This window comes from Panthera pardus, unplaced genomic scaffold (assembly GCF_024362965.1).
Source record: "Panthera pardus isolate Hobbes unplaced genomic scaffold, ASM2436296v1 HiC_scaffold_15, whole genome shotgun sequence".
Lineage (NCBI taxonomy): Eukaryota > Metazoa > Chordata > Mammalia > Carnivora > Felidae > Panthera > Panthera pardus.
In genome coordinates, this window is record NW_026526710.1 from 859590 (window position 1) to 879613 (window position 20024).

The following is a 20024-nucleotide window of genomic DNA, read 5'->3' on the forward strand; positions in this document are numbered from 1 at the left end:
GCAAGGCATCTTGAATTTCTTCGGTAGCTTTTCCAGAAAGACCGATAGACTTCACCGCATTTCTTGAGTTACGACAAAGTCCAAGAATCTGAGGCCCTGTGTGAGCAGCTGACGATTGAGGACTGAAAAGCCACCGCGGGCAGGGAGGCAGGGTTTGGGGACAGACTCCAGATTCCCACAGCCGCCATGTGGCCCTTTTCCCAAAGAAAGACCCGGGGTTCCTCTCAGCTCTGTGAAATCCAGAGGCTTCCGCTGGAATTCCCCCTGCCTCTTCCTCCCACCCCTCGCTTGCTTTGGCCAGCGCTCGATGCCATCTTGAGGAAATGTTGCCCCCGGTGCCCAGGCGCCCGGCTTCCCATGAGGCAGCTGTGGGTGCCTAGCTCATCAGGGAAATCTTTGCCGATCTGGCTGTCCTGGTCACAGTCTGTGGAAGTACAGGTGGCGTGTGGAAAGACCAGGATTTGGAATCAGGGGGCCCGGGGTTTGATGCCCCCCTTCTAGAGCTGGGCCTCATGCTGCCTGTGAGCCCCCGGTGCCAAGGGGGGCGGTCAGCGGGCAGCGTCCTCTTCCGGCCTGCTCCCTGCAACCCTCAGCGTCAGGGAGGGCCGCCGGCGTCTGTGTCTCCCACAGGTCACCCGGATGTCAGCATGGCAGCCACAAACCTGGAGAACCAGCTGCACAGCGCCCAGAAGAACCTCCTGTTCCTCCAGCCGGGAGCATGCCGGCACCCTCAAGGGGCTGCACGCCGAGATCAGGCGGCTGCAGCTACACTGCACAGGTACCGGGGGCCCCGCACCCCCTCCGCGGCAGGGCAGAGCGGGGACCTGTGATCCGGGCCCGTCTCAGACGGCGGCCGGCTCGGAAGCTGTGCCAGGCCCACTCGGGGGCAGGGTGAGGAGGGGGCTCTGGCTCCCCTCTGACGTGGGCGAGCCTGCCATCGCCAGAGCGCACGCCGGTGCCTTACTAGCTCACCCTCTCTGCCTAATGACAGGCACCCGGCGTAAAGCTGGCAAAGCCATCTCTCGGCATACTGAGGGCTTAGAAGATTCAGATGCGGTGGTTGGAACGGACAGTGCAGTTTGGAACCGATCCCCGAAGCGTCACGTACAGAGCAGGCTGGCTTGCTCCTTGTGGCCGCTGGCGTGTGTTTTTCGGGAAGGCGGGTTTCCTCTGAGTGCGAGGAAGGACAGTTTCTGCCTTCTCACGCCTGCCCCGATGCTGCCGAGCCCTGCTCTGTCTGGGCAGGACGCGCGGGGTGATCGTGGAGGTCGGTTCTGCATTTTCAGAGCCGATGAAGGCTTTGAGAGCTACTGTAACCCATACACAATTAACGCATATGCTTTCCCTTTTTAGATTTAACATACGAGCTGACACTCAAAAGTGCGGACCAGACAGGTAAGGACGTCCTCCCTGAAAGTTAATGACGGTCACTTCCCGTTGTGGCACATGTTGGTGCCATTTGTTTGCACTACCTACAACACGGAGAAGAAAATACACTTGCTAGGAAGAGTTGCACAAGTGACCAGAGCTTTCTAGAAAAGACGGGAAGGAATTTGGACCCTGAGATGTTACGAGGGGCTGTCAGCGCAGCGAGAAGGGGGAGCGGTTTTATTTTCTTCATTTTCTTTCGATATTTGGAATGCCTGTTATAAGCTTTTCTTGATTTTCTGATTTTTCTCCAGTGAATATGTGTTCCTTCTATCATTAAGAAATACATGTAATTTAAAGAGAGAGGAGAAGGAGCAGGGTCCCACCTCTTCTGTCCCTCGAGCCTCATACGGGACCTGGCACAGAGCAGGTGCTCCCTAAAAACTACTTGAAACGAGCGACCAAATTACTGGATGGTCCCCAGAGGGTCGTGAATGTCTTTCTCTAGACTGCAGTCCCCGAAATGCTTCCCCTCAACCAGAATCCTCCAGGACCCCCAAAGAGATCAGTCTGATGGCAGCTGGGGCAGAGAAGATAGAACTGGGGCCTCTGTGGCCAATGACAAACGCTCCCCAGAACAGAGTGGGGAAGTGTGCAGAATCCACACTTGAGTCAAGACACTTTTTTTTTTTTTTTTGAGAGAGAGAGCATGAGTGTGGGAGTGGGGCAGAAGGAGAGAGAGAGAGAGAGAGAGAGAAAATTGCCACACTCAGCACGCAGAGTGGGGCTCGATCCCACGACCCTGGGATCATGACCTGAGCCAAAATCAACAGTCAGACACTTTGGTCAGACCCTCAAGGGACTGAGCCACCAGGCGCCCCAAGATGCCTTTCTCTAGCCTTCACGATGGCAGTTACTATTCATGAGCATGCCCAAGCCCTTGAAACAGACGCAGGCCTTTCCGTGGATCTCAGTGCATCACCAAGCATTGACTTTTCCATTCGTGACACTCAGGTTACAGTCTCCTAAGTACGCCTCTCAGGGACCAACATGTCCTTTTGTCGATGAGAGGAGGGGCCTGGGGACCAGAGCCCACCCTTTGGGCCTCACTGCAGAGGGCAGGACGCTCCTCACCCCCTGAAACCCTGGACCAGGATCTGGGCCTCTGAGGATTCCGGAGAATAGGATGTCCTGCACCCCTGCCATCCACGTCACAGAAATCAGTGTCCTCGCTTCCTGCCGCCTCCTGGCCAGGCTAACCTGAAGGAAACACGATTCCTTGCCCTGAACCCTCTCTGCTTCCAGGAGGAGGGAGCTCCTATGCCCAGTCCCTCCTCCCCTGGCCCCTAGAGAGCTCCTCAAGGCTCTCGGGCCTAAGTCCCAAAGCCACCCCACGCAGCCTCAGCAGCAGCCTGGGCTCAAGATGACTAATTGGCCCAGGGATGCCTCCTTGTGGAGGCGGTGTGACAGCTCTCAGCTGGTCCTGGTTGGGGCGTCTCCCCTCCCCAGGGCTGGAAATCCCTTCTTTACCTTAGTGGATGCAGAACTTGCTCAATCTGGGGACACGGGGTGCGGACACGGGCTCCTCCTCTGGAGGTTCTGATTCTGAGGGTCAGGGAGGGGACCTGAGAATCTGTTTTAAAAATGCCACGGTGAGGGGCACCTGGCTGGCTCAGTCGGTAGCACAGGTGACTCTCGACCTCAGGGTTGAGTTCGAGCCCCACGCTGGGTGTAGAGCTTACTCAAAAATTAAAAAAAGAAAAAATGCAAAAACACAAGTGCCGCGGCGACTGAGCGCTCAGGCAGCTGGGGAGATTCTGCTGCAGGCGACGAACAGGACAGGCGCAGCTTCCACGGGGAAAGAAAGATGGGACGTGCGTGCGGAGGACGTGGTGGGGCAGAGCTTCCTGTGGGAGAGTGGAAATGGGCAGGACGGGAGGTGCTGCTCCCTGGGAACAGAGGTCACCGAGTCTGGGGTCTCAGGGAGGCAGAGGCAGGCATTTGAAGGAGCGCCCGAAAAGCCGGGGCCACCCAACATCAGTCCGCAGCCCTGGATCCGCGTCCTCACGTGAGAGGTGCCCACAGACGCCAGCTCCCACCCTGCACCGGCCCCGGGGTGTCCCTGAGCAGCTGGTTGTGGGCGCACGGTGAGGGGCCGGGGGGGGCCGAGGAGAGCTGAGCGCAGGCACAGGGACACCTGCCCTCTGAGACACGATGAGAGAGGGGACCCGTGTGGCAGGAAGGGGCAGCCTCAGAGCTCTGTGCTTGGACACGGAGAGAGTCTACGTTTGGGTCTCACAAACCCATTTGGCGCGCCAAATGGAGCGGGTGCTCGATAAATGCCACCCGAGCAGACAGCTGGATCTGCTCACAGTTTATTCCTGGGTACGTGCCGGGGTCCGAAACCTGGAGAATTGCCCGTTGTGACTTGGGCATTTTTGAGCTCTGGAGGCACGCTTTTGTGCAAGGAGCCAGAGAACTGCGAGCGGGAGGGAGCTCAGAGGCCACGTGATCCCCACGTGGGGTGGGGGGGGGGGGGGCGGCGGGGAGGGCACGGAGATGGGGCAGGGATGGCGCGTGGGAGCACATGCCCCCGCCCCAGCCCCGCCTTCCACGCGGCCGCCCTGGGAGGTGAGGCCAGCCTCGACGGTCTCCGTGCCTCTGCTCCGGGAGGGGTTGGCGCTCAATCCTGTCCCTCGGCTCATTCCTCTAGGAGATGGATCCTCCCGAAGCAGCGAACTAAAGAGAAGATGCGAGGAGCTGGAAGCCCAGCTGAAGCTCAAGGAGGACGAGAACGGCGAGCTGCTCCGGGAGCTGGAGCAGAAGGACGCCATGATCCTGGTGCTGGAGAGCACCGTCAGAGAGCGCGAGAGGAAGTACCTGGAGGAGCTGAAGCTGAAGAGCCACAAGCTGAACATGCTGTCGAGCGAGCTCGAGCAGCGCGCCGGGACCATCGCCTACCTGACCTCGCAGCTGCACGCCGCCAAGAGGAAGCTCATGAGCTCCGGCGGGACCTCGGACGGCAGCCCGTCCGGGAGCCCCGTGCTGGCCAGCTACAAGCCGGCCCCCCCCAAGGACAAGCTGCCCGAGACGCCCCGCCGCCGAATGAAAAAGAGCCTCTCGGCCCCCCTGCACCCGGAGTTCGAAGAGGTTTACAGATTCGGGGCCGAGAGCCGGAAACTACTCTTGCGGGAGCCGGTGGACGCCATGCCCGACCCCACCCCGTTCCTGCTGGCCCGGGAATCGGCCGAGGTCCACCTCGTCAAGGAGAGGCCCCTGGTCATCCCCCCCATCGCCTCCGACCGCGGCTCGAGCGAGCCGCACAGCCCGGCCCGCGAGAAGCAGCACAAGGCCCACGTGGGGGTGGCCCACCGCATCCACCACGCCGCCCCGCCGCAGGCCCCGCCCGAGGTGGAGACGCTGGCGGTCGACCAGGTGAACGGAGGAAAGGCCGCGAGGAAGCACTCAGGGACGGACAGAACTGTGTGAAGCCTGCCCGGGCGACCCGTCACCCCTGGCTGTCGATGCACTGTGATCACTACTGGGAAAACTCATCCACGCCTTTTTTTTTTTTTTTCTCCAATTCCCCTGCATGCCAAGTTTTTTTTCAGACACGTCAACATTCTTATTCTCCTGCTCCTTTTGCCCTGGTACCGACACCAGAATACGATCATGTCCCTGCTGCAGAATACCTATTTACCGATCGCCGTGGCCAAACACCTGTGTGCCGAATCGCTCGCTTCTAATCCCACTCCGTGTGACTTCAATGCGCTCGTGGACAAAGCACAGGCCACAGGCTGCATCACTACTCGACGTTAATGAAATCAGATAGTCAACCCGCCTAACTATACAGCCGGAGCAACACGTGCCGACCGGCCTCGACCCTCTCGCTCCAGTTCCTAGGGCGGCCCATCCAGAGCAGCCCCTGCTCCCTCCCGGAGACCCCGTAACCTCCCACCAAGCCTCCCCCCGGGGCGGCCCCGATAGCCGAGCAGCTGTATGTGTCTATCGCGGGAACGAAATAAGATGATGTTACTCCTCGTGTCACCACAACCTGAATGTGTGTTCATATTTTTTGGTTAGTTTTATCCAAAATGTTCAAGATCCCAACAAACTTTATTTTCTAAACCTGCCTCTTTCTGGTTTGTGTCTTTTATTAAACTACCTGAGGGAGGAGCTGGGGGGAGGCTGGAGGAGGAGGAGACACAGCAGGCCCCCCCAGTAATTACCGTGTTCTCGCCCCGTGTTCTTTTCCCAGGGCTCCGGCCCCAGGGGCGGGGCAGCTCTGCTTCCGGGAAGAGGAGTCCCTGTCACCCAGCCCTGCCCAGGGCTGCCCCTGGGAACGTTCTGCCCGTGACTGGCCCCCGCCCCCTGCCCTGCCGGTGCTCCACCCTGCTCCTCCCTGGCGAAGTAATGCTACTCGGTGCCTCCGGCGGGCCTGGCCAGGGCTCCGGGCTCGCCCCAGGGTGCGCAGAACGAAGGGACCCCCGGGGGCCGGTTCCGGCTGTTCTAGGTCTGCACCCACCCAACCCCACGCAGATCCGGCCAGGTCGCGGGTAGGAGCTCATGCAGGAATTCAACACTGAGCTCAGGGCCCTCGCCCCCACCCCCACCTAGCATAGCAGGCCAGGGAGTTCGGGAAGCGGGGGGGCGGGGTGGCCGTGGGCAACTGTGGCCATCTCTGCTCTAGGCTGGCATCGTCAGCCCGGACCCCACACCCAGCAGGCCGCTCCTGCCAAAGAGAGGCGTCTACTGAGACAGACCCTCTTGACATTTTCCATTAGAATTCTCACTCGTGCCAGTGGCGTGTGGGGCACTTCTGCCTAATCACACATTTCCTCTGAGAAGGGAAAGAAAACACATTTCAAAATGCTCTCCAGTATTTACTTTTCAAATACGCAGAATCCTTAAAAATCGCTTCAAAAAACAAAACCGTCAGCTCAATTTATATGGAAAGAGATTAAAACGGCTGGTTTCGAATGAAAGGAGTCTCAGCATCAGCCCAGCTCCAGCCTCTCGAGGCCCCATGGAGCCGACGGGACGGAGCTCACAAGTGCGGGTTCCTTCGCCCAAAAGGTTAATCGGAGTTCAGGGTGAGGCACACCCCCTGCAGCACCCAGTGAGATACGTGCTTTGTGGTGAAGAGATCGGCTTCAAACACCAGGCCAACTCCCATGGCATTCCTTCTCATGGAGGTGGTGTAGACCGGCGTCCGGAAGGTGTTCTGCAAAGGAGAGGCACGTGAGGCGCCCCCACGGGCGGCGGAGGAGCTCGAGCCCGGGAAGCAGGAAGCCCAGTCTAGGTGCTGAGAGTGCGGGCGCCTCCTGCTAGGCCTGGCCGAGGCTTCAAGGGGCTTGGCGGGGCCGCCCTCCGCTGACTGCGGATGGGGCTTCGTGTAGCTACGCTCATCAGACAGGCATCCGGGCCAGGCGAGGCAGGGGGCGCCTGCTGTCTACATCAGACGTAAGTATTTTATGATTCAGGCAGTGCCCGCAGAAGGTCAAGTGAATGGAGGAGTCTCTTCCTGAAGTTGATCTGGACCACAGCTCCGAACTTGAAGCCGTGCCCCACCCCCCACCCCCGCCGGGGGAGTCTCTGCTTACACACAATTTGCATGCATGTGTCTTCCTGGAAGGTGGCTCCACGCTGTCATCCTGTCTCGGGGCTTCCCCCCCTCCCACAAAAGGCTAAGTACCTGTAAGGGTGCTTAAAGGGTAAGACTGAACTGCACCCCCCCCCAGTCCCCCCCAACCGTGCCCCCGGTGGGGGGCGGGGAGGGGAGGACGGAGCCAGGAACAGGCGTCAGCCTTCTACCTGTAGTTTGAGGCGATGGGCTTCGATGGGGATGATCTTCAGAATCGGCAGGTCGACCACCAGCACCTTGGGTTTGCTCTTGATAAGACATCCTCTTTCTACATCCCAATCCGCGCCTTCGAGATACAGTCCTGAGACGAAGCATCCTGGATATCCCGGGAAGAGCCCAGGGTTTATATGGAGGCACCGGCCACTCTGCTGTGCACACAGTGGCCCTAGGTATGTCCACAGTGCACACACACAGGCAACTCCCTCGCCCTCCTCCCCCAGACGTAGCCCAGGCCTTTGTCCAAAAGACGTGGCCGTCATTTCTTCCCTTTTCGGAAGGACACCGTAGACGCCGTGAGCCTCCCCTCCCCACGGCTTTGGCAAAGGAGACGAGGGAGAGTTGCCTCCCCCACCAGTCAGGCTTCAGGGCACACAGACCTAGACTGCTTGGGCCCCCAGGTTATAAAGACAGAAGCACCACAGCTTGGTGGTGGGCCAAGAGGGAGTGCGGAGAGGAAGTCAAAGCCTCACTGAGAAAATGGTGTCTGGGGAACAGAACACGGCAGACACACACCGTGGCAGAGGAGAGGACAGTCACTTGCCCAGAGAGTTCCTCCGAGGCTTCAGTGAGCATCCCTGAATCTCCACCGTGAACCCCATCTCTAAGCTCACTCAACAGGGCTTTTGTGGCTCACGGGTAAATGTCTTCCGACTATGGCGGCAGCACTGCCCTGGGGAACGGCAGCGTCAGTCACCAGTGTCACAAGAACTGACATCGTAATTTCATGGGTCGAACCTAGTCCAACCTGCCCTCTGGCTCCCACGCCCCCAGCCCCTCAAAGTTTCCAGGGAAGCCCTCGGGCCCTCCTTTCTCTGAACGATCTAATTCTGACCCAGGAGCCACTTCTGCAAACGAGCAGGGCGAACGTGGTTCAGGTCCCTCCTGACATCAACCCCAGGTCTCGGTGTTGGAACTGGAAGAGAAACGCACGTATCGACCCCCAGAGAGATCGAGACACAGACCGTGCACACATACAGCCAATATTCGCAGCAGCCTTCCTTTCAAACCCGGCCTGGCCCGTTTCCGCCCGCACCATGCTTGTTCCTCTGAATGGGGGACGGCTCGGGGAGGGAGAGCCGATAGGGAGCTGACCGTACCTTGTCCTGCCCGCTCGTTCACTTCATCTGCATCTTGGAACTTGGTCACTTGCGTGAATAGGGTGGAGCGGTCCAGCGGCCAGCCGTTCCTCCGGCAGGTGGCCTGCACCAGGGCCGTGAGGTAGGATTCCGGGATGTGTAGCCCCGAGAGCCACATCACGCCGGGCTCACTTTCAGTGACCTGGAAGGCAGGGGGCAAGTTAGCGGGAGACCGGGGCCGCCACCAAATGCCAGGGCCAGAGCTGACCAGAAGATCGGGTCAGGATAAAAGACACAGTTCACCTTCGCAGCAAAAAGACGGTGTCGGAACAACGGCAGCCTGTCTGGGAGAACAAGCTGAACCACCCGGCTCCAGAAGGAGCAGAGACTTAAATATTAAAGAATAAAACCACGAGAGTACCGGGTCGGCTCTCCAGTGAACACTGTCATGATCTTGAGTTGGAAATGCAAAACCCAGAGGCCATAAAAGAACAGACCGAGACATTTGAGCAAATAAAAATGTAAAACTTTCTTCCGGAAGAAGTGCCATAGGCAAAAATCAAAAGATGCTGACAAGCTGGGGGGAAACACTTGCAACACCAGCAGACCAAGGGCCCATCTCCTGGATACACAAAGAGCTCTAAAACATCAGTTTAAGAAGATAGAGAACTTGATAAAAATGAAATCAAGACACGAAAAGACAATTCACAGAAAAACACGAAACAGCTATATGTGTGTAAGATATGCTCAGCCTCACCATAACTCAAGAAACGCACACCTAAACATATTATCGTTTACCTATCAGGAAAAAAAGATCCAAAATATTAAGAACACACATGGTGCAGCAAGGGGAGGAAATAATCGTGTTCACTCGCTGTGGTTTCCACTTCTCTAGAAGACGATGTGACAAGAGCTGTTAGAATGTAAAATGCACATGGGGGTGCCTGGGCGGCTCAGTCGATTAAACATCTGACTTCGGCTCAGGTCATGATCTCACGGTTCGTGAGTTCAAGCCCTGTGTCAGGCTCTGTGCTGACAGCTCAGAGCCTGGAGCCTGCTTCGGATTCTGTGTCTCCCTCTCTCTCTCTGCCCCTCCCCAACTCATGCTCTGTCTCTCTCTCTCTCTCTCAAAAATAAACATTAAAAAAAATTAAAAAGAATGCAAAACGCACACACTGAGACCCAACGCTTCCGCTGTAGGGACCTACCTGTGAAATATACTCGTGTGCATCCAAAGGTACGTGCGCCAGAATGTTGTATTGGCAAAATAGAGGGGGGGAAAAAACCCCAAAGGGAACCACCCAAATGTCCAGCAGGTGAAAGGACATGGAATATCTGTAAAATGGAGTCCCCTTAAAAGAATAAGGTCGACCTAAATACACTTAGATGGACAGTGGCCAAGATGGACTCTGAGATGAACAAATCAAGTTGTGCATAATAGGCTTCAAAGTCTTAAAAACAAAAAGAAAAGGGAAAAAAAAAGATACAGGTATGCTTGTAGAGTCAGAAGCCATTTCTCGAGCACCCAGTCACTGCTAATAGAAGGTACCTCCGGGGCGCCGGAGAGGGGTCGGAGGTGGTTGGGGAGGGGGGTGGTCCAGGCTGAGCCTCGAACTGACGCACCGACTGCGGTCTCTCACTTACCCACGATGTGTACTGGCTGAACCGCCGCAGGAAGTAGAGCATCCAGTTTCCAAGGGACTTTAACGTGTCAGGGGCCAGCTTTCTCCAGATACTAGGGATTTGCCCGAGGAAGAGAGATCTGGCTACGTCATCTAACTCGTTGCTCATTCCAACTTCTCCGGCCAAGGCCTGTTCGCAGAATCAAGAGCGGTCAGGCAAGACCGTGGGAAAACCGGGTACCGCGTGTAGGCAGAGGTCTGCACACGAGGGGCGTGCTCACCCTCTGAAGTTCAGCCAGAGACCTGGACATCCGCGTGACGAGCTTGTTGAAGCGCTCCAGCTCCTGCAGAAGCACCACCGAAGTGGGGGACAGTCCCACCCCGAGGTGCTTCCTGACCTGGTCCAAGTCAAAGATTTGGGGCATCTTGTTTTCTATGTCCTTGGCAACGTGGCCAATGTAATCATCTCGGCTGATGCCGCTGCTGGATTCCCCTAAAACCAGGACACGTTTTAGGGAGGGCAAGGCATCTGAGGGTTAGGACGGGGGCGTCCCGAGCCTTCTGGTTCCAGGAAAGGCATCGACGCTACAGAAACCACAAGGACCAATAGCCCTCTGGGCCAACAACGCCCTTCCACCGTAACCGCGCTAGTTCGGTCCCCGCGGCCGACTTCACCTGTCTGAGGCTGCAGCTCCAGCAGGTGAGTCCACATGTCTCGAGCCGCCTGAGTATAATATCCAATCTCGGCATTGGAATGAAGACCAAACACCTCAGGTGTGTTGGTCAGCGGGAGGGCCTCGATGGCTTCTGTAATCGGGACGGAGAGGACACCGTCACACAGCCCTCAATTTCTGCGGCTGCGTGGCCTCGACATCCCCAGATACGCAAAACTAATTTCCACCGCGTAGCGGGTGGCGTGTTTTTAAATAAAAATTCCATACTACCACGCCCCATCCAGCTCCGAGTTTATTTCTGACAAAAATGGCTCCGTGAGCTTCCTGGGGCCCACTCTGCCCTTCAGGCGGAATGTGGCGTATTTGTCGTCACCCCAGGACGGGGAAATCTAAACTAACTCCATCAGTGCTGAGGCTATAAAGAACTTGCTGGGCCCCCTACAAAACCTAACGGAGCACGCCCACCAGCCAAGGATCCCCCCAGGAGAGGGGTCAGAAGAGCCATCAAGCCAACCGCAGAAAACAGAACAGCTGAGATGTACGGTCGGTCTCCCTTAGAAAAAACTTCTAACATATATTTTGATGCCTGAGAAATCTCACCAACAAATTTTTCCTTCACATCACCGGCGGGGATTTTATAGTCCACCTCCTTATTCCGGAAGAAGTGGAATGGCTGGAAAGTGTCAAAAATGAAGTCTCCCAGGTACTCATCCATGTAGATGGTCAGGATGCGCCGATCAAAGCTGTCGATGGCCCGTCCTCCGTACATGACCTGAGTGACCGAGAGCAAGAGCTGGCCGGGAACCCAGGACCCACCTGAGACCTGATGTGCCCTCGGGGGGGGACTCCTGCTGGCCGGGCTGCTGTGCAGCTCAAACCATGTTGATCACATGCCTTTGGCCCACTGTGCACAAGAGGCTTGTGCAACTTTGTGGGGTCCTGGAAGCCAGTGTGCCATTTGCAAAATCCCCAAAACGTAGTGAAGAGACAACAAAACAACAAAGAAGCCAGCCACCACTTTGGCCTTGGGAATTGGTGGTGCCCCTGCGTGAGCACATGCAGGCTATGGGGGAGGCATTCCCACAAGGCCTGTCTAAAGTCATGGTCTCCAGGGTAGCCCTCCACGCCCACCGACCGGGAGCGAGGCTACGACGACACGCCTAAGGCATGGCGAGGAGGGGAACTGCCAACCGCCCCCCCCCCCCAGAGAACACGGCCCCCAGGATAATGAATCCAGAACCTCCATGTGGACGGAGCCCACTTAGGAGAAAGACAATCGGGTGATAAGCCAGCAGAATTCCACAGAGACCTTGCAGCTGACACGCAGCAGAAGCAACAGGGGAGTCACCGAGGTCTCAGAGGTCACTCATAAGGGCACCAGGCCACAGCCCAGCTCCAGCCCTGGGAGGTAGTCCACGATGGGTCCCCCAAGACACTCCTACCTCTCCAATCAGGTACTTGAGGCTGCCCCACGGGATCCTAGGGTCATGTTGCTGGAAGGCTTTTGTTAAGTATGTGTTCAGAATCTCCATGCAGACCTTAAAAGACGAGGGACAGGCATGGTTGTGCTCCAGCCCACAGAGTCGCTCACGTTCTGACCCTCTCCTCAAGTGTGGGCAGGAACACCGCGGCTGTTCACAACTCGGAGAAGGGGTGGGGGTGACACAGGCCGGCCGAGGAGGAAGTTTCTTGGGAGAAGCAGCAGCCACTGCGTCCTAACCTGGAAGTCAGACTCATTGAAGTCATAGTACACGTTCCACCCGATCTTCCCGAACTTTCTCCTCTCCAGCACCACCGCGTGGAAGAACGCCAGCACGTAGACCAGGGACTTGAAAGCAGGGTGCGGGCACTGCTCCAGCATGTCAGGAGAGATCTTGAAGTAAGTCGCTCTCATGTTGAGTTTCAGCCCGTTGGGTGGCTCCGTAACAACCTGTCAGAAGAGAAGACAAATCGTGACGGAAACCGCAGACCCACGAGTCCAGCTTTGAAGAGGGCGCAAAATGTAGACACCTGGGCTTTCCCTCCATCCCTGCGTGGCCATCTCTCCTGCTCCCCAGGCAGCAAAAGTCTCTTATAAGGACCCGGGCAAAGAAGATAAGGGACTAGATGTGGTTCTGACTCCCGCTCATCAGATGACCCAGAGAAGTGAAAGAAGCCCGTGGGAGCTTCAGATGCAAAACGGACGTCACCAAGTTTTCCCTCTATCTGCCCCAGGTGACAGATGACAAAATCTTGCCACACAAAACTTGTCTGGGGAGTAAGTTAAATGGGGCGTGTAAACCACTAGAGTAGTGCAGCTGAGGGCGGGCCTGTCATCGAAAAGAAAAAGAAGGTTTAATAAATGTGAAGTCCAGGAAAACGAACCTAGGTATTATTTTGGATACATGTGGAAGGAAGTGGTAAAGACAGGCCTGAGAGTCGTAACTGTCACGCGGTACGGGACAGTGCTTGTCTCTGAAGAAGAGAGGGAAAGACGGAACTGGAAAGGGTGGCCGTGAAGGTCTGGCTGCGTTGTAGATTTACTTCCAAGCACGCGCTCGCTCACACGCACACACGGACGGCAGAATGGTAGCAATCTGAGGAAAAGGGCTGTGGGACGGGTGTTTGTCCTGAACCAAACCTTCAAAGACTTCTGCAGAATCCCAATGGGGAAGCCCCTGGTGGGGTCTGTGGTGAGCCACAGGCGGAAGTCTGGGTGGGGTTTGCTGATCCTCTCCAGGGACTTCTCCAGATCTTTCAGCCAGCGGACCAGGAGATGACAGTTCTGCAGCATCAGCCACTGCCCGCGGGCCACCGCCGTCTCCAGCAGCTGTAGGGCCAGCTGCACCGACGGAGAGAGAGAGGGGAGGAGTTGGCGTCCCAAAGCCACACTGAGCCCGTGCTCTCCCAGAAACCCGCTCCGAGCCCCCAGGAGGGCCCACTCCAGGAGAGGCCACAAAGAAGCCAGTGACCCAGGAGCTACGGGGGCTGCCCTCAAAGAACCCATCTCTGAGGACCCCTCACGGCCGCCTGAGCCACACGGCCGGTCCCAACCTGGAAGATGAGCCAGGACGTTGCACCCGCCGGCCCCCCTCAGCCCCGAGAGCTCCAGGTTCTCTGAGGCCGGCACCCTGACCGCCTCTGCGGCCATGCCGCGGGGGCAGTGACCACCCTGACCCAAAACAGGGATGTCCGGAGACTGGAAGAGAGGACGACTACGTGTGAATGGACTCTGGAAGCAACAGAGCAGCACAGCGGCCAGCAAGGCCGGGCGGAGACAGCATGCCCGCTTCAGGACCACACCACTGCCCGCCTGCCGCTCAGGGGACGGGAACTGCACCCAGCTCACTCACCCCGGGGACCTCGCCCAAATTTAGAGCTTATTCCTTCCAACAACGAATTACCTTTTCTTGACCTTGACCCATGGCGAGGAATTTGAGGCGGTTTCCTCCAAAACCGCTGCGCTCGGCTAATTTCATAAGGTCACCGGCAGGGTCAGAGCCGGGACTGAGGATGAACACGATGGGCGAGGTCGGAGTGCTCTGCTCAAAGATGGCCTCGAAGCTGATCATCGGGGGCTGCACATACCTGGCAGAGGGAACAAAGCGGGGACTCTCGCAGAGGACAGCCACGGCGTGCTCGCCTCGCCGCCTCCAGAACCTTCTGGTTGTTCTTCGGGTATAGCTCCCACCGGGTTACAGTCCATGTTGACGCACATGTCACACAAGAGGGTGAACCCCTGGGCGACGCGGGCCCTGCTGTGTCCCCCTAGCACAGCCAGGCACATCCATGGGGGCGCCACCTGACGGGGGGGACTTCTAGGCGGACGTCCCCTCGGCACAGGACCCAGAGGCTCCACGCCGACAACGCCACAGGCGTGTCCTGAATGGCCCACTTCTCAAGATTTGAAAATTAGTTACCAACACATCAGACCTGGGAGACTTTGTGTAGGAATCCAAATTTCTAGCTTCTTTCAAAGAGTCAGAGGATCCAGCCACTCTGGGCCCCCCTTGTCAGCTGGTGTCAGTCCAGCTAAGGGGCAGCTGCCCCTGTGAACCAGGACTTGACCTGTCCGAGCTGCCACAGTCCCCACCCAGCCTGGCACACTCATTTCCATCACCTGCCGGCCATGAAGGCACGTTTGGGTTTGCAGCCCCAAATTATATGCCTGACTTCGGTTCTGGGGCTGTGCCGTCCAGTATGGAAGCCGGTAGGCACGTGTGGCTATTGGGCACTTCAAGTGTGGCCAGTCCAAACTGAGAGATGCTGTAAGCGTAAATTCACACAAGATTTTGAAGACTTAATACCAAAAGCAAACCAAAAAAAAAAAAAAAAATCATGTAAAATATCTTGATAATATTCGTATTAATTACATGTCAAAATGATAATATTTTAATGTATCAGGTCAAATAAAATGGTATTAAAATTACCTTTATCTGTTCCTTTTTGAACGCGGCTCCTAGAAAACTTCACGCGTGTGCCTCACCTGGTATTTCTCCTGAACGGAGCGGTACGAGGGTGACCACAGAAGAGCACTCAATGACAGGGCGGTGGCAGTTCCCTCGGAAGCTGGCCCATTGCTGCTGTCTGTGAGTTCAGGCTGGGGGGAGGGGCGCGGGGGAGGACCCCACAGAAGGGCCGAGCAAACACAACAATGCACTTACTTCTCTCCCATGGTTAGAGTCACATAGTCGGTCACCGCCCGGTACACCCGATCCACACGGAAGCAGCGCAAAATAAGCAACTTCTGGAAAGGGGTGATGCTGCTATCGTAACCCAAGGGGAATGGGAACTGCTCGAGGGAGTCCAGGTCGTACCACTGGGGAAAGCAAAAGACACGCGTGGTGGTGTCAACACAGAAGCTCTAGAGCCTCCATTTTTCTGTGAAGGTCCCAAAAGCCACTGTAAAGGAATGAAATCTTTAGAAGCATGCACCTCCGGTCACTTCTAGACAGCTCTGTCATTTTCTACCTCCTGCTCCAAAACTAAGAACTTCAGGAAGGGAGGGGCTGAATCGTTTTCGCTGTTGAGTCCTTAGTGCCCGTCAAGGATTGTGCTCCATGGTAGATGCCTAGTTCTCGGATGGGTGGACGGACAGAAGGACAGTTGGGTGGTTCTCCCGCAACGCTAGCTGAACTAGATAAAGGAGAATTCAATCAAGCGCCATGGAGGGTGAGAACGACACTCTGAGTGAGTCACACAAAGGAGTATCTTCTTGCTCACAAAGAGGCTACGGTTTGGGTCTCAAGATGACTGATTCGCAGGGAAGGGAAGGAGGAGAGACAGAACGTGATCTCACCTCCTGCCAGACAGCGGGATGTTTCTCGACATCATCGGGAAGATTCCCAAAGGAGTCCGAGAACATTTCTGATAAAAGCATGATATCTTCCCATCCCTGGTCAGACAACCAAGCACAGGGCTTTTTCCGGTGGCTTTTCTCCAGGGAAATGTTTCCTGGTCACGACAGAAGAAGAGAAGTAAGAGGCTGGCAGTAACGTGCCGGGAAGAGTGAGCAGCTCAGTGCTTTCACTCCTCCCGCTGCAGGGAAAAATCCTCGTCTCCAGTGGGGACTGGACAAGGCAGCAGGTATACTTGGCTTGCCTCCTCTTGGCCCGGGACCCCAGCCGGGCAGCTCAGCGTGACTGCCGGCCTCAAGGCAGCCTTCTGAGGCTGGAATATTTAGGAAAGCGGGGCTGTTGGAAGCCAAGTTCCAAGGAGAGTTTTTGTTATTATTGTGGTTTGTGTTAATGAACTTAGATGTGTGCGTGGACAACGTGGGGCAAGGGAGTTGGGAAGAATGAAAAAGGGGACACATTTGTCACCTTTTAAGAAGAAATCTAATTCTTCCTGCGGGACTCTGCCTTCCGCTTGTTCTATCTTGATCGTCATATTGAAAGAAAAGAGTAACTTGTGCCTCTCAAACAGCCCTGGAGGGAAACATCAGAGGGTACGGATAAAGTAAATTTGCTTTAAAAAAAGGAGTTTGTTATGCACACCAGCCTCGAATGTAAGAGAGATGAAATGAAACAAGGGAGCAGCGCACCTGCATCTGGCCCTCTCTGCTCTGTGTGTCCACGGCTGTGCGAGTGTAGACGCTACGGGCTCAGTTCGCATGTGGTGCCCAAGGGCCAGCTGCGATGGCGCTTGCTCCTGCGCGTGCGCAACGGCCCTATCTACGGCGGCACCTGCCACACCGGCCCGGGAAGCGCAGGGCAACGGGGGAACCGTGTGATAGAAGTCCGGAGCCACCTTCTCGATGGAAAACTGGTCGTTGCCTAACTCTAAGTGCAAGTTCTTGTCTGTTATAATCTAGAAGAGGTGTTAGCAAGCTTCCTACAAAAGGCTAGGTAGGAAGTATTTTTGACTTTTCAGGCTAGACGGTCTGTGTAGTAACGATTCGTCTGCCATGACAGCAGGAAAGGGGTCCCAGGCCGTATAGGCGTAAGTGGGCACAGCCGTGTTCCAACAGCACATTATTCACAAAAGCGGGCAGTGAGCCAGATCTGGCCTGCTGGTCACGGTTTGTCAGGCCTCCACTGCGGAGCAAGCACATTCCATCCACAGATTCTTTACTATTGGTAGGGGGATGCTAAATATTAAAGTTCTTCTTCTTTGTGAAAACACAAGAAATGTGTTCTTGGGGAAAAAACTATGTGCGTCAACACTTGGGACTTGAATTCTACTCTTCTGTGTGCTGTGGGTGTTGGCCACTTAAACAAGCCCTGGAGGAACGACAGTCCTCAACCTTTCCCCTGCCCAGCTGCTATGGGCTGAATTGTGCATCGCCCCCCGACCCCAGCCAAACCCACATGTTGAAGTTCTAACCCCAGTGCCTTGGAATGTGACCATATTTGGAGATGGAGCCTTTAAAGAGGTGCAGTCAGGGGCGCCTGGGTGGCTCAAGCCGTTGAGCGTCGGACTTCAGCTCAGGTCGTGATCTCACAGTCCATGAGTTCAAGCCCCACATCAGGCTCTGTGCTGACAGCTCAGAGCCTGGAGCCTGCTTCGGATTCTGTGTCTCCCTCTCTCTCTACCCCTCCCCCGTTCGCGTTCTCTCTCTCTCTCTCTCTCTCTCAAAAATGAAATTTTTTAAAAAAACATAAAAAATTAAAAAAATAAAGAGGTGCAGTTAAGTGGAGGCCGTGAGGATGGGGTCCCATCCAACCTGCCTCACGTCCTCAACAGAAGGGATCTGGACACACACACAGACGCCAGAGGTGCACACGCACAGAGCGCATCTGTCCTAATCAGTGCAGAGAGGTGCTCACCTGTGCAACCGTAGTTATAGATGTTGAAGGTCAGTGTGTCCATGATGTTCTTCAGTCGCTTCATGAGAATGGAATCGGGCAGCGACTTCTTAAGTGACAAGCCAAAAACGTCCAGGAAGGCGATGAGGGAGTACTGGTACATGGCGTTCACGAGGGCCATCTCGGACAGCACGAAGAACAGGATGGCCCCCCTCCTGGCGGCCGGCCGGTAGCCGTCCCGCAGCCTGTCGATGTCCAAGGCTGTCTTCTCTGCCAGCTTGAGCTTCTCCGACACCTAAAGAAAAGATGTGCGTCGCCACGGAAACAGGGAGACGGACACCCACAACCAGGATGACTTATGAAATGGGCAAGAAAGTAAGGGATGCACGGGGCTCCTGGGTGGCTCCATCGGTTGAGTGTCCGACTCCTGATTTCGGCTCAGGCCACGATCTCACAGTTTGTGAGTTCGAGCCCTGCACTGGGCTCTGCACTGACAATGCGGAGCCTGCTTGGGATCTTCTCTCTCCCCCCCTCTCTCTGCCCCTCCCCTGCTCTCTCTCTCAAAATAAATAAATCAAACTTAAGAAAAGCGTAAGGGATGCCGAGAGCAGGGTGGGGGGGGAGGGCAGCAAGAAAAGCCACGCAGCACCCACAGGGGTTTGAAAAGCACCTGCCTGGACGTCTGTGGCTGGATGCCCCTGCACCTGTGCCCTCTTCCTCTTCTTTTTGTTTTTAAATTTTTGAGAGAGAGACAACAAGTGGGGGAGGGGCAGAGAGAGGCGGGGGCAGGGGATCTGAAGCAGGCTCTGAGCTGTCAGCAGAGAGCCTGACACGGGGCTCGAACTCACGAACCACAAGATCATGACCTGAGCCGAAGTCGGACGCTCAACCGACTGAGCCGCCCAGGCGCCCCGTGCCCTGTTCTAATAACAGTACTGACTTGAACTTGGAGACTCCAACGTCCCCCTTTCATTCCAAACGTGGCGTCCACCCCAACGCCAGGAGAGGGAGCATATAACCCAGACCCAAGCAGTCCACACACCACAAACCAGGCTGTGGGACCGGTTTGGGGTGGGGACGTGACTTAAATGGCTCTGGGGAACCTTCATGATAGGGACAGGTAAAGATTCCCACTCTTCCCTTTGGACCCGAACCTGAGGGGGCGTGAGGCCACACCTACCTCGTAACCATGAGGGGGGCTTGGCTCACAGGGAGGCAGAGAATGAAGCCAACCCAACAAAAGGCCCAGCCCAGAAATGGAGAGAAACTGAGTCCTAATGATATGTTTGGAGTCCTGGATCCAGGCCTGCCTGAAGTCATCCCTGGGCTTTGTTTTCTAAGCTAATAAATTCCCTTTTGACTTAGGCCAAGTAGGGCTGGGTTTTCTATCACTGTCAACTGAAAGAGGCTGGCCTGATGCACAAGGGCCCCTGGGAACACGTCTAGGGCTCCCCTCCCCATCTCACACCCCAGCAGAGGTGGCCTGTTCTCATCACGCAAATCCTCAGGTGACTAGGAGCCCAAATCTGACGACAGCACAGGTGGAGATCCCCCCTCCCCCACCCTCCCCCAACCCCTCCCCCACCCTCCCCCAACGCCTCAGCTTCTAAGACCCGGGAATGAGGCCCGGAGATCATGGAATCCAAGTTTCTCCTTTGGAGACATTTTTCCTTTTCTCCCCTCTCCTTTGGCTCTCCCAAAGGCGGGTCCGGGACCACACACCCCACCCCCCCCCCCCCGGCCCCGCCGCTCCCACCGGCCCGGCTCAGGGCATTTGCCATGCAGTTCGCACCTCCGTGGCTTTGGATTTCGTCTCCTCCAGGGTCTGCACCAGCTCCACGTTGTCCAGCATGTTCCCCGTGGAGGTCGCCAGTTCCCGAAGGAGGGAGTCTTCCAGATCCTTCAGCAGGTTCTTGTTCTCACTCGTCTCCTGGATGAGGTGCTCCCGCTGCTCCTCCAGCTCGCGCCTCTCGTAGGCCACCAGCACGCTCAGCAGCTGGTCCTCGAGCCCCTTCAGCGTGACTGGGGAGCGAGGGGGGGCCGTCACTGCGGGGCACCCCGTCGCCTCGCCTGCTGCGCGCTTGCGCCCGGGACAGGCTGGGGCTGCGTCTGAGCCAGCCCTTTGGGAACTCGAGGACTCGGCCCTGCCGTCACCCTAAAGCCACGGGGCAAAACCGTCAGAACAACACGGAGAC

At 56.4% G+C, this 20024-nt stretch overlaps 2 protein-coding genes across 4 annotated transcripts in view; one reads left to right on the top strand and one right to left on the bottom strand.

The window, feature by feature from the left end:
* Positions 1-630: 630 nt before the first annotated feature.
* On the top strand, positions 631-5500 carry CCDC92 (coiled-coil domain containing 92). The gene is given in 4 exon segments (XM_019467681.2): positions 631-710; positions 712-778; positions 1354-1395; positions 4082-5500. Coding segments are annotated over 4 exon segments (948 nt in total). The 5' UTR covers positions 631-647; the 3' UTR covers positions 4858-5500.
* Positions 5501-6238: 738 nt separating this feature from the next.
* DNAH10 (dynein axonemal heavy chain 10) overlaps positions 6239-20024 on the bottom strand; it is a 151910-nt gene continuing 138124 nt past the window's right edge. For all 3 annotated transcript variants that reach the window (XM_053901932.1, XM_053901931.1, XM_053901933.1), the window contains 16 exons: positions 19622-19851; positions 17851-18124; positions 16405-16509; positions 15882-16036; positions 15247-15401; positions 13987-14170; positions 13224-13424; positions 12324-12533; positions 12046-12141; positions 11204-11375; positions 10605-10736; positions 10211-10422; positions 9952-10119; positions 8329-8509; positions 7183-7328; positions 6239-6592 (listed from right to left, as the gene is read on the bottom strand). In XM_053901932.1, coding sequence (XP_053757907.1) covers positions 6446-6592; positions 7183-7328; positions 8329-8509; positions 9952-10119; positions 10211-10422; positions 10605-10736; positions 11204-11375; positions 12046-12141; positions 12324-12533; positions 13224-13424; positions 13987-14170; positions 15247-15401; positions 15882-16036; positions 16405-16509; positions 17851-18124; positions 19622-19851 — 2768 coding nt within the window. In that variant the 3' untranslated portion in view covers positions 6239-6445. The remainder of the gene's footprint in view (positions 6593-7182; positions 7329-8328; positions 8510-9951; positions 10120-10210; positions 10423-10604; positions 10737-11203; positions 11376-12045; positions 12142-12323; positions 12534-13223; positions 13425-13986; positions 14171-15246; positions 15402-15881; positions 16037-16404; positions 16510-17850; positions 18125-19621; positions 19852-20024) is intronic.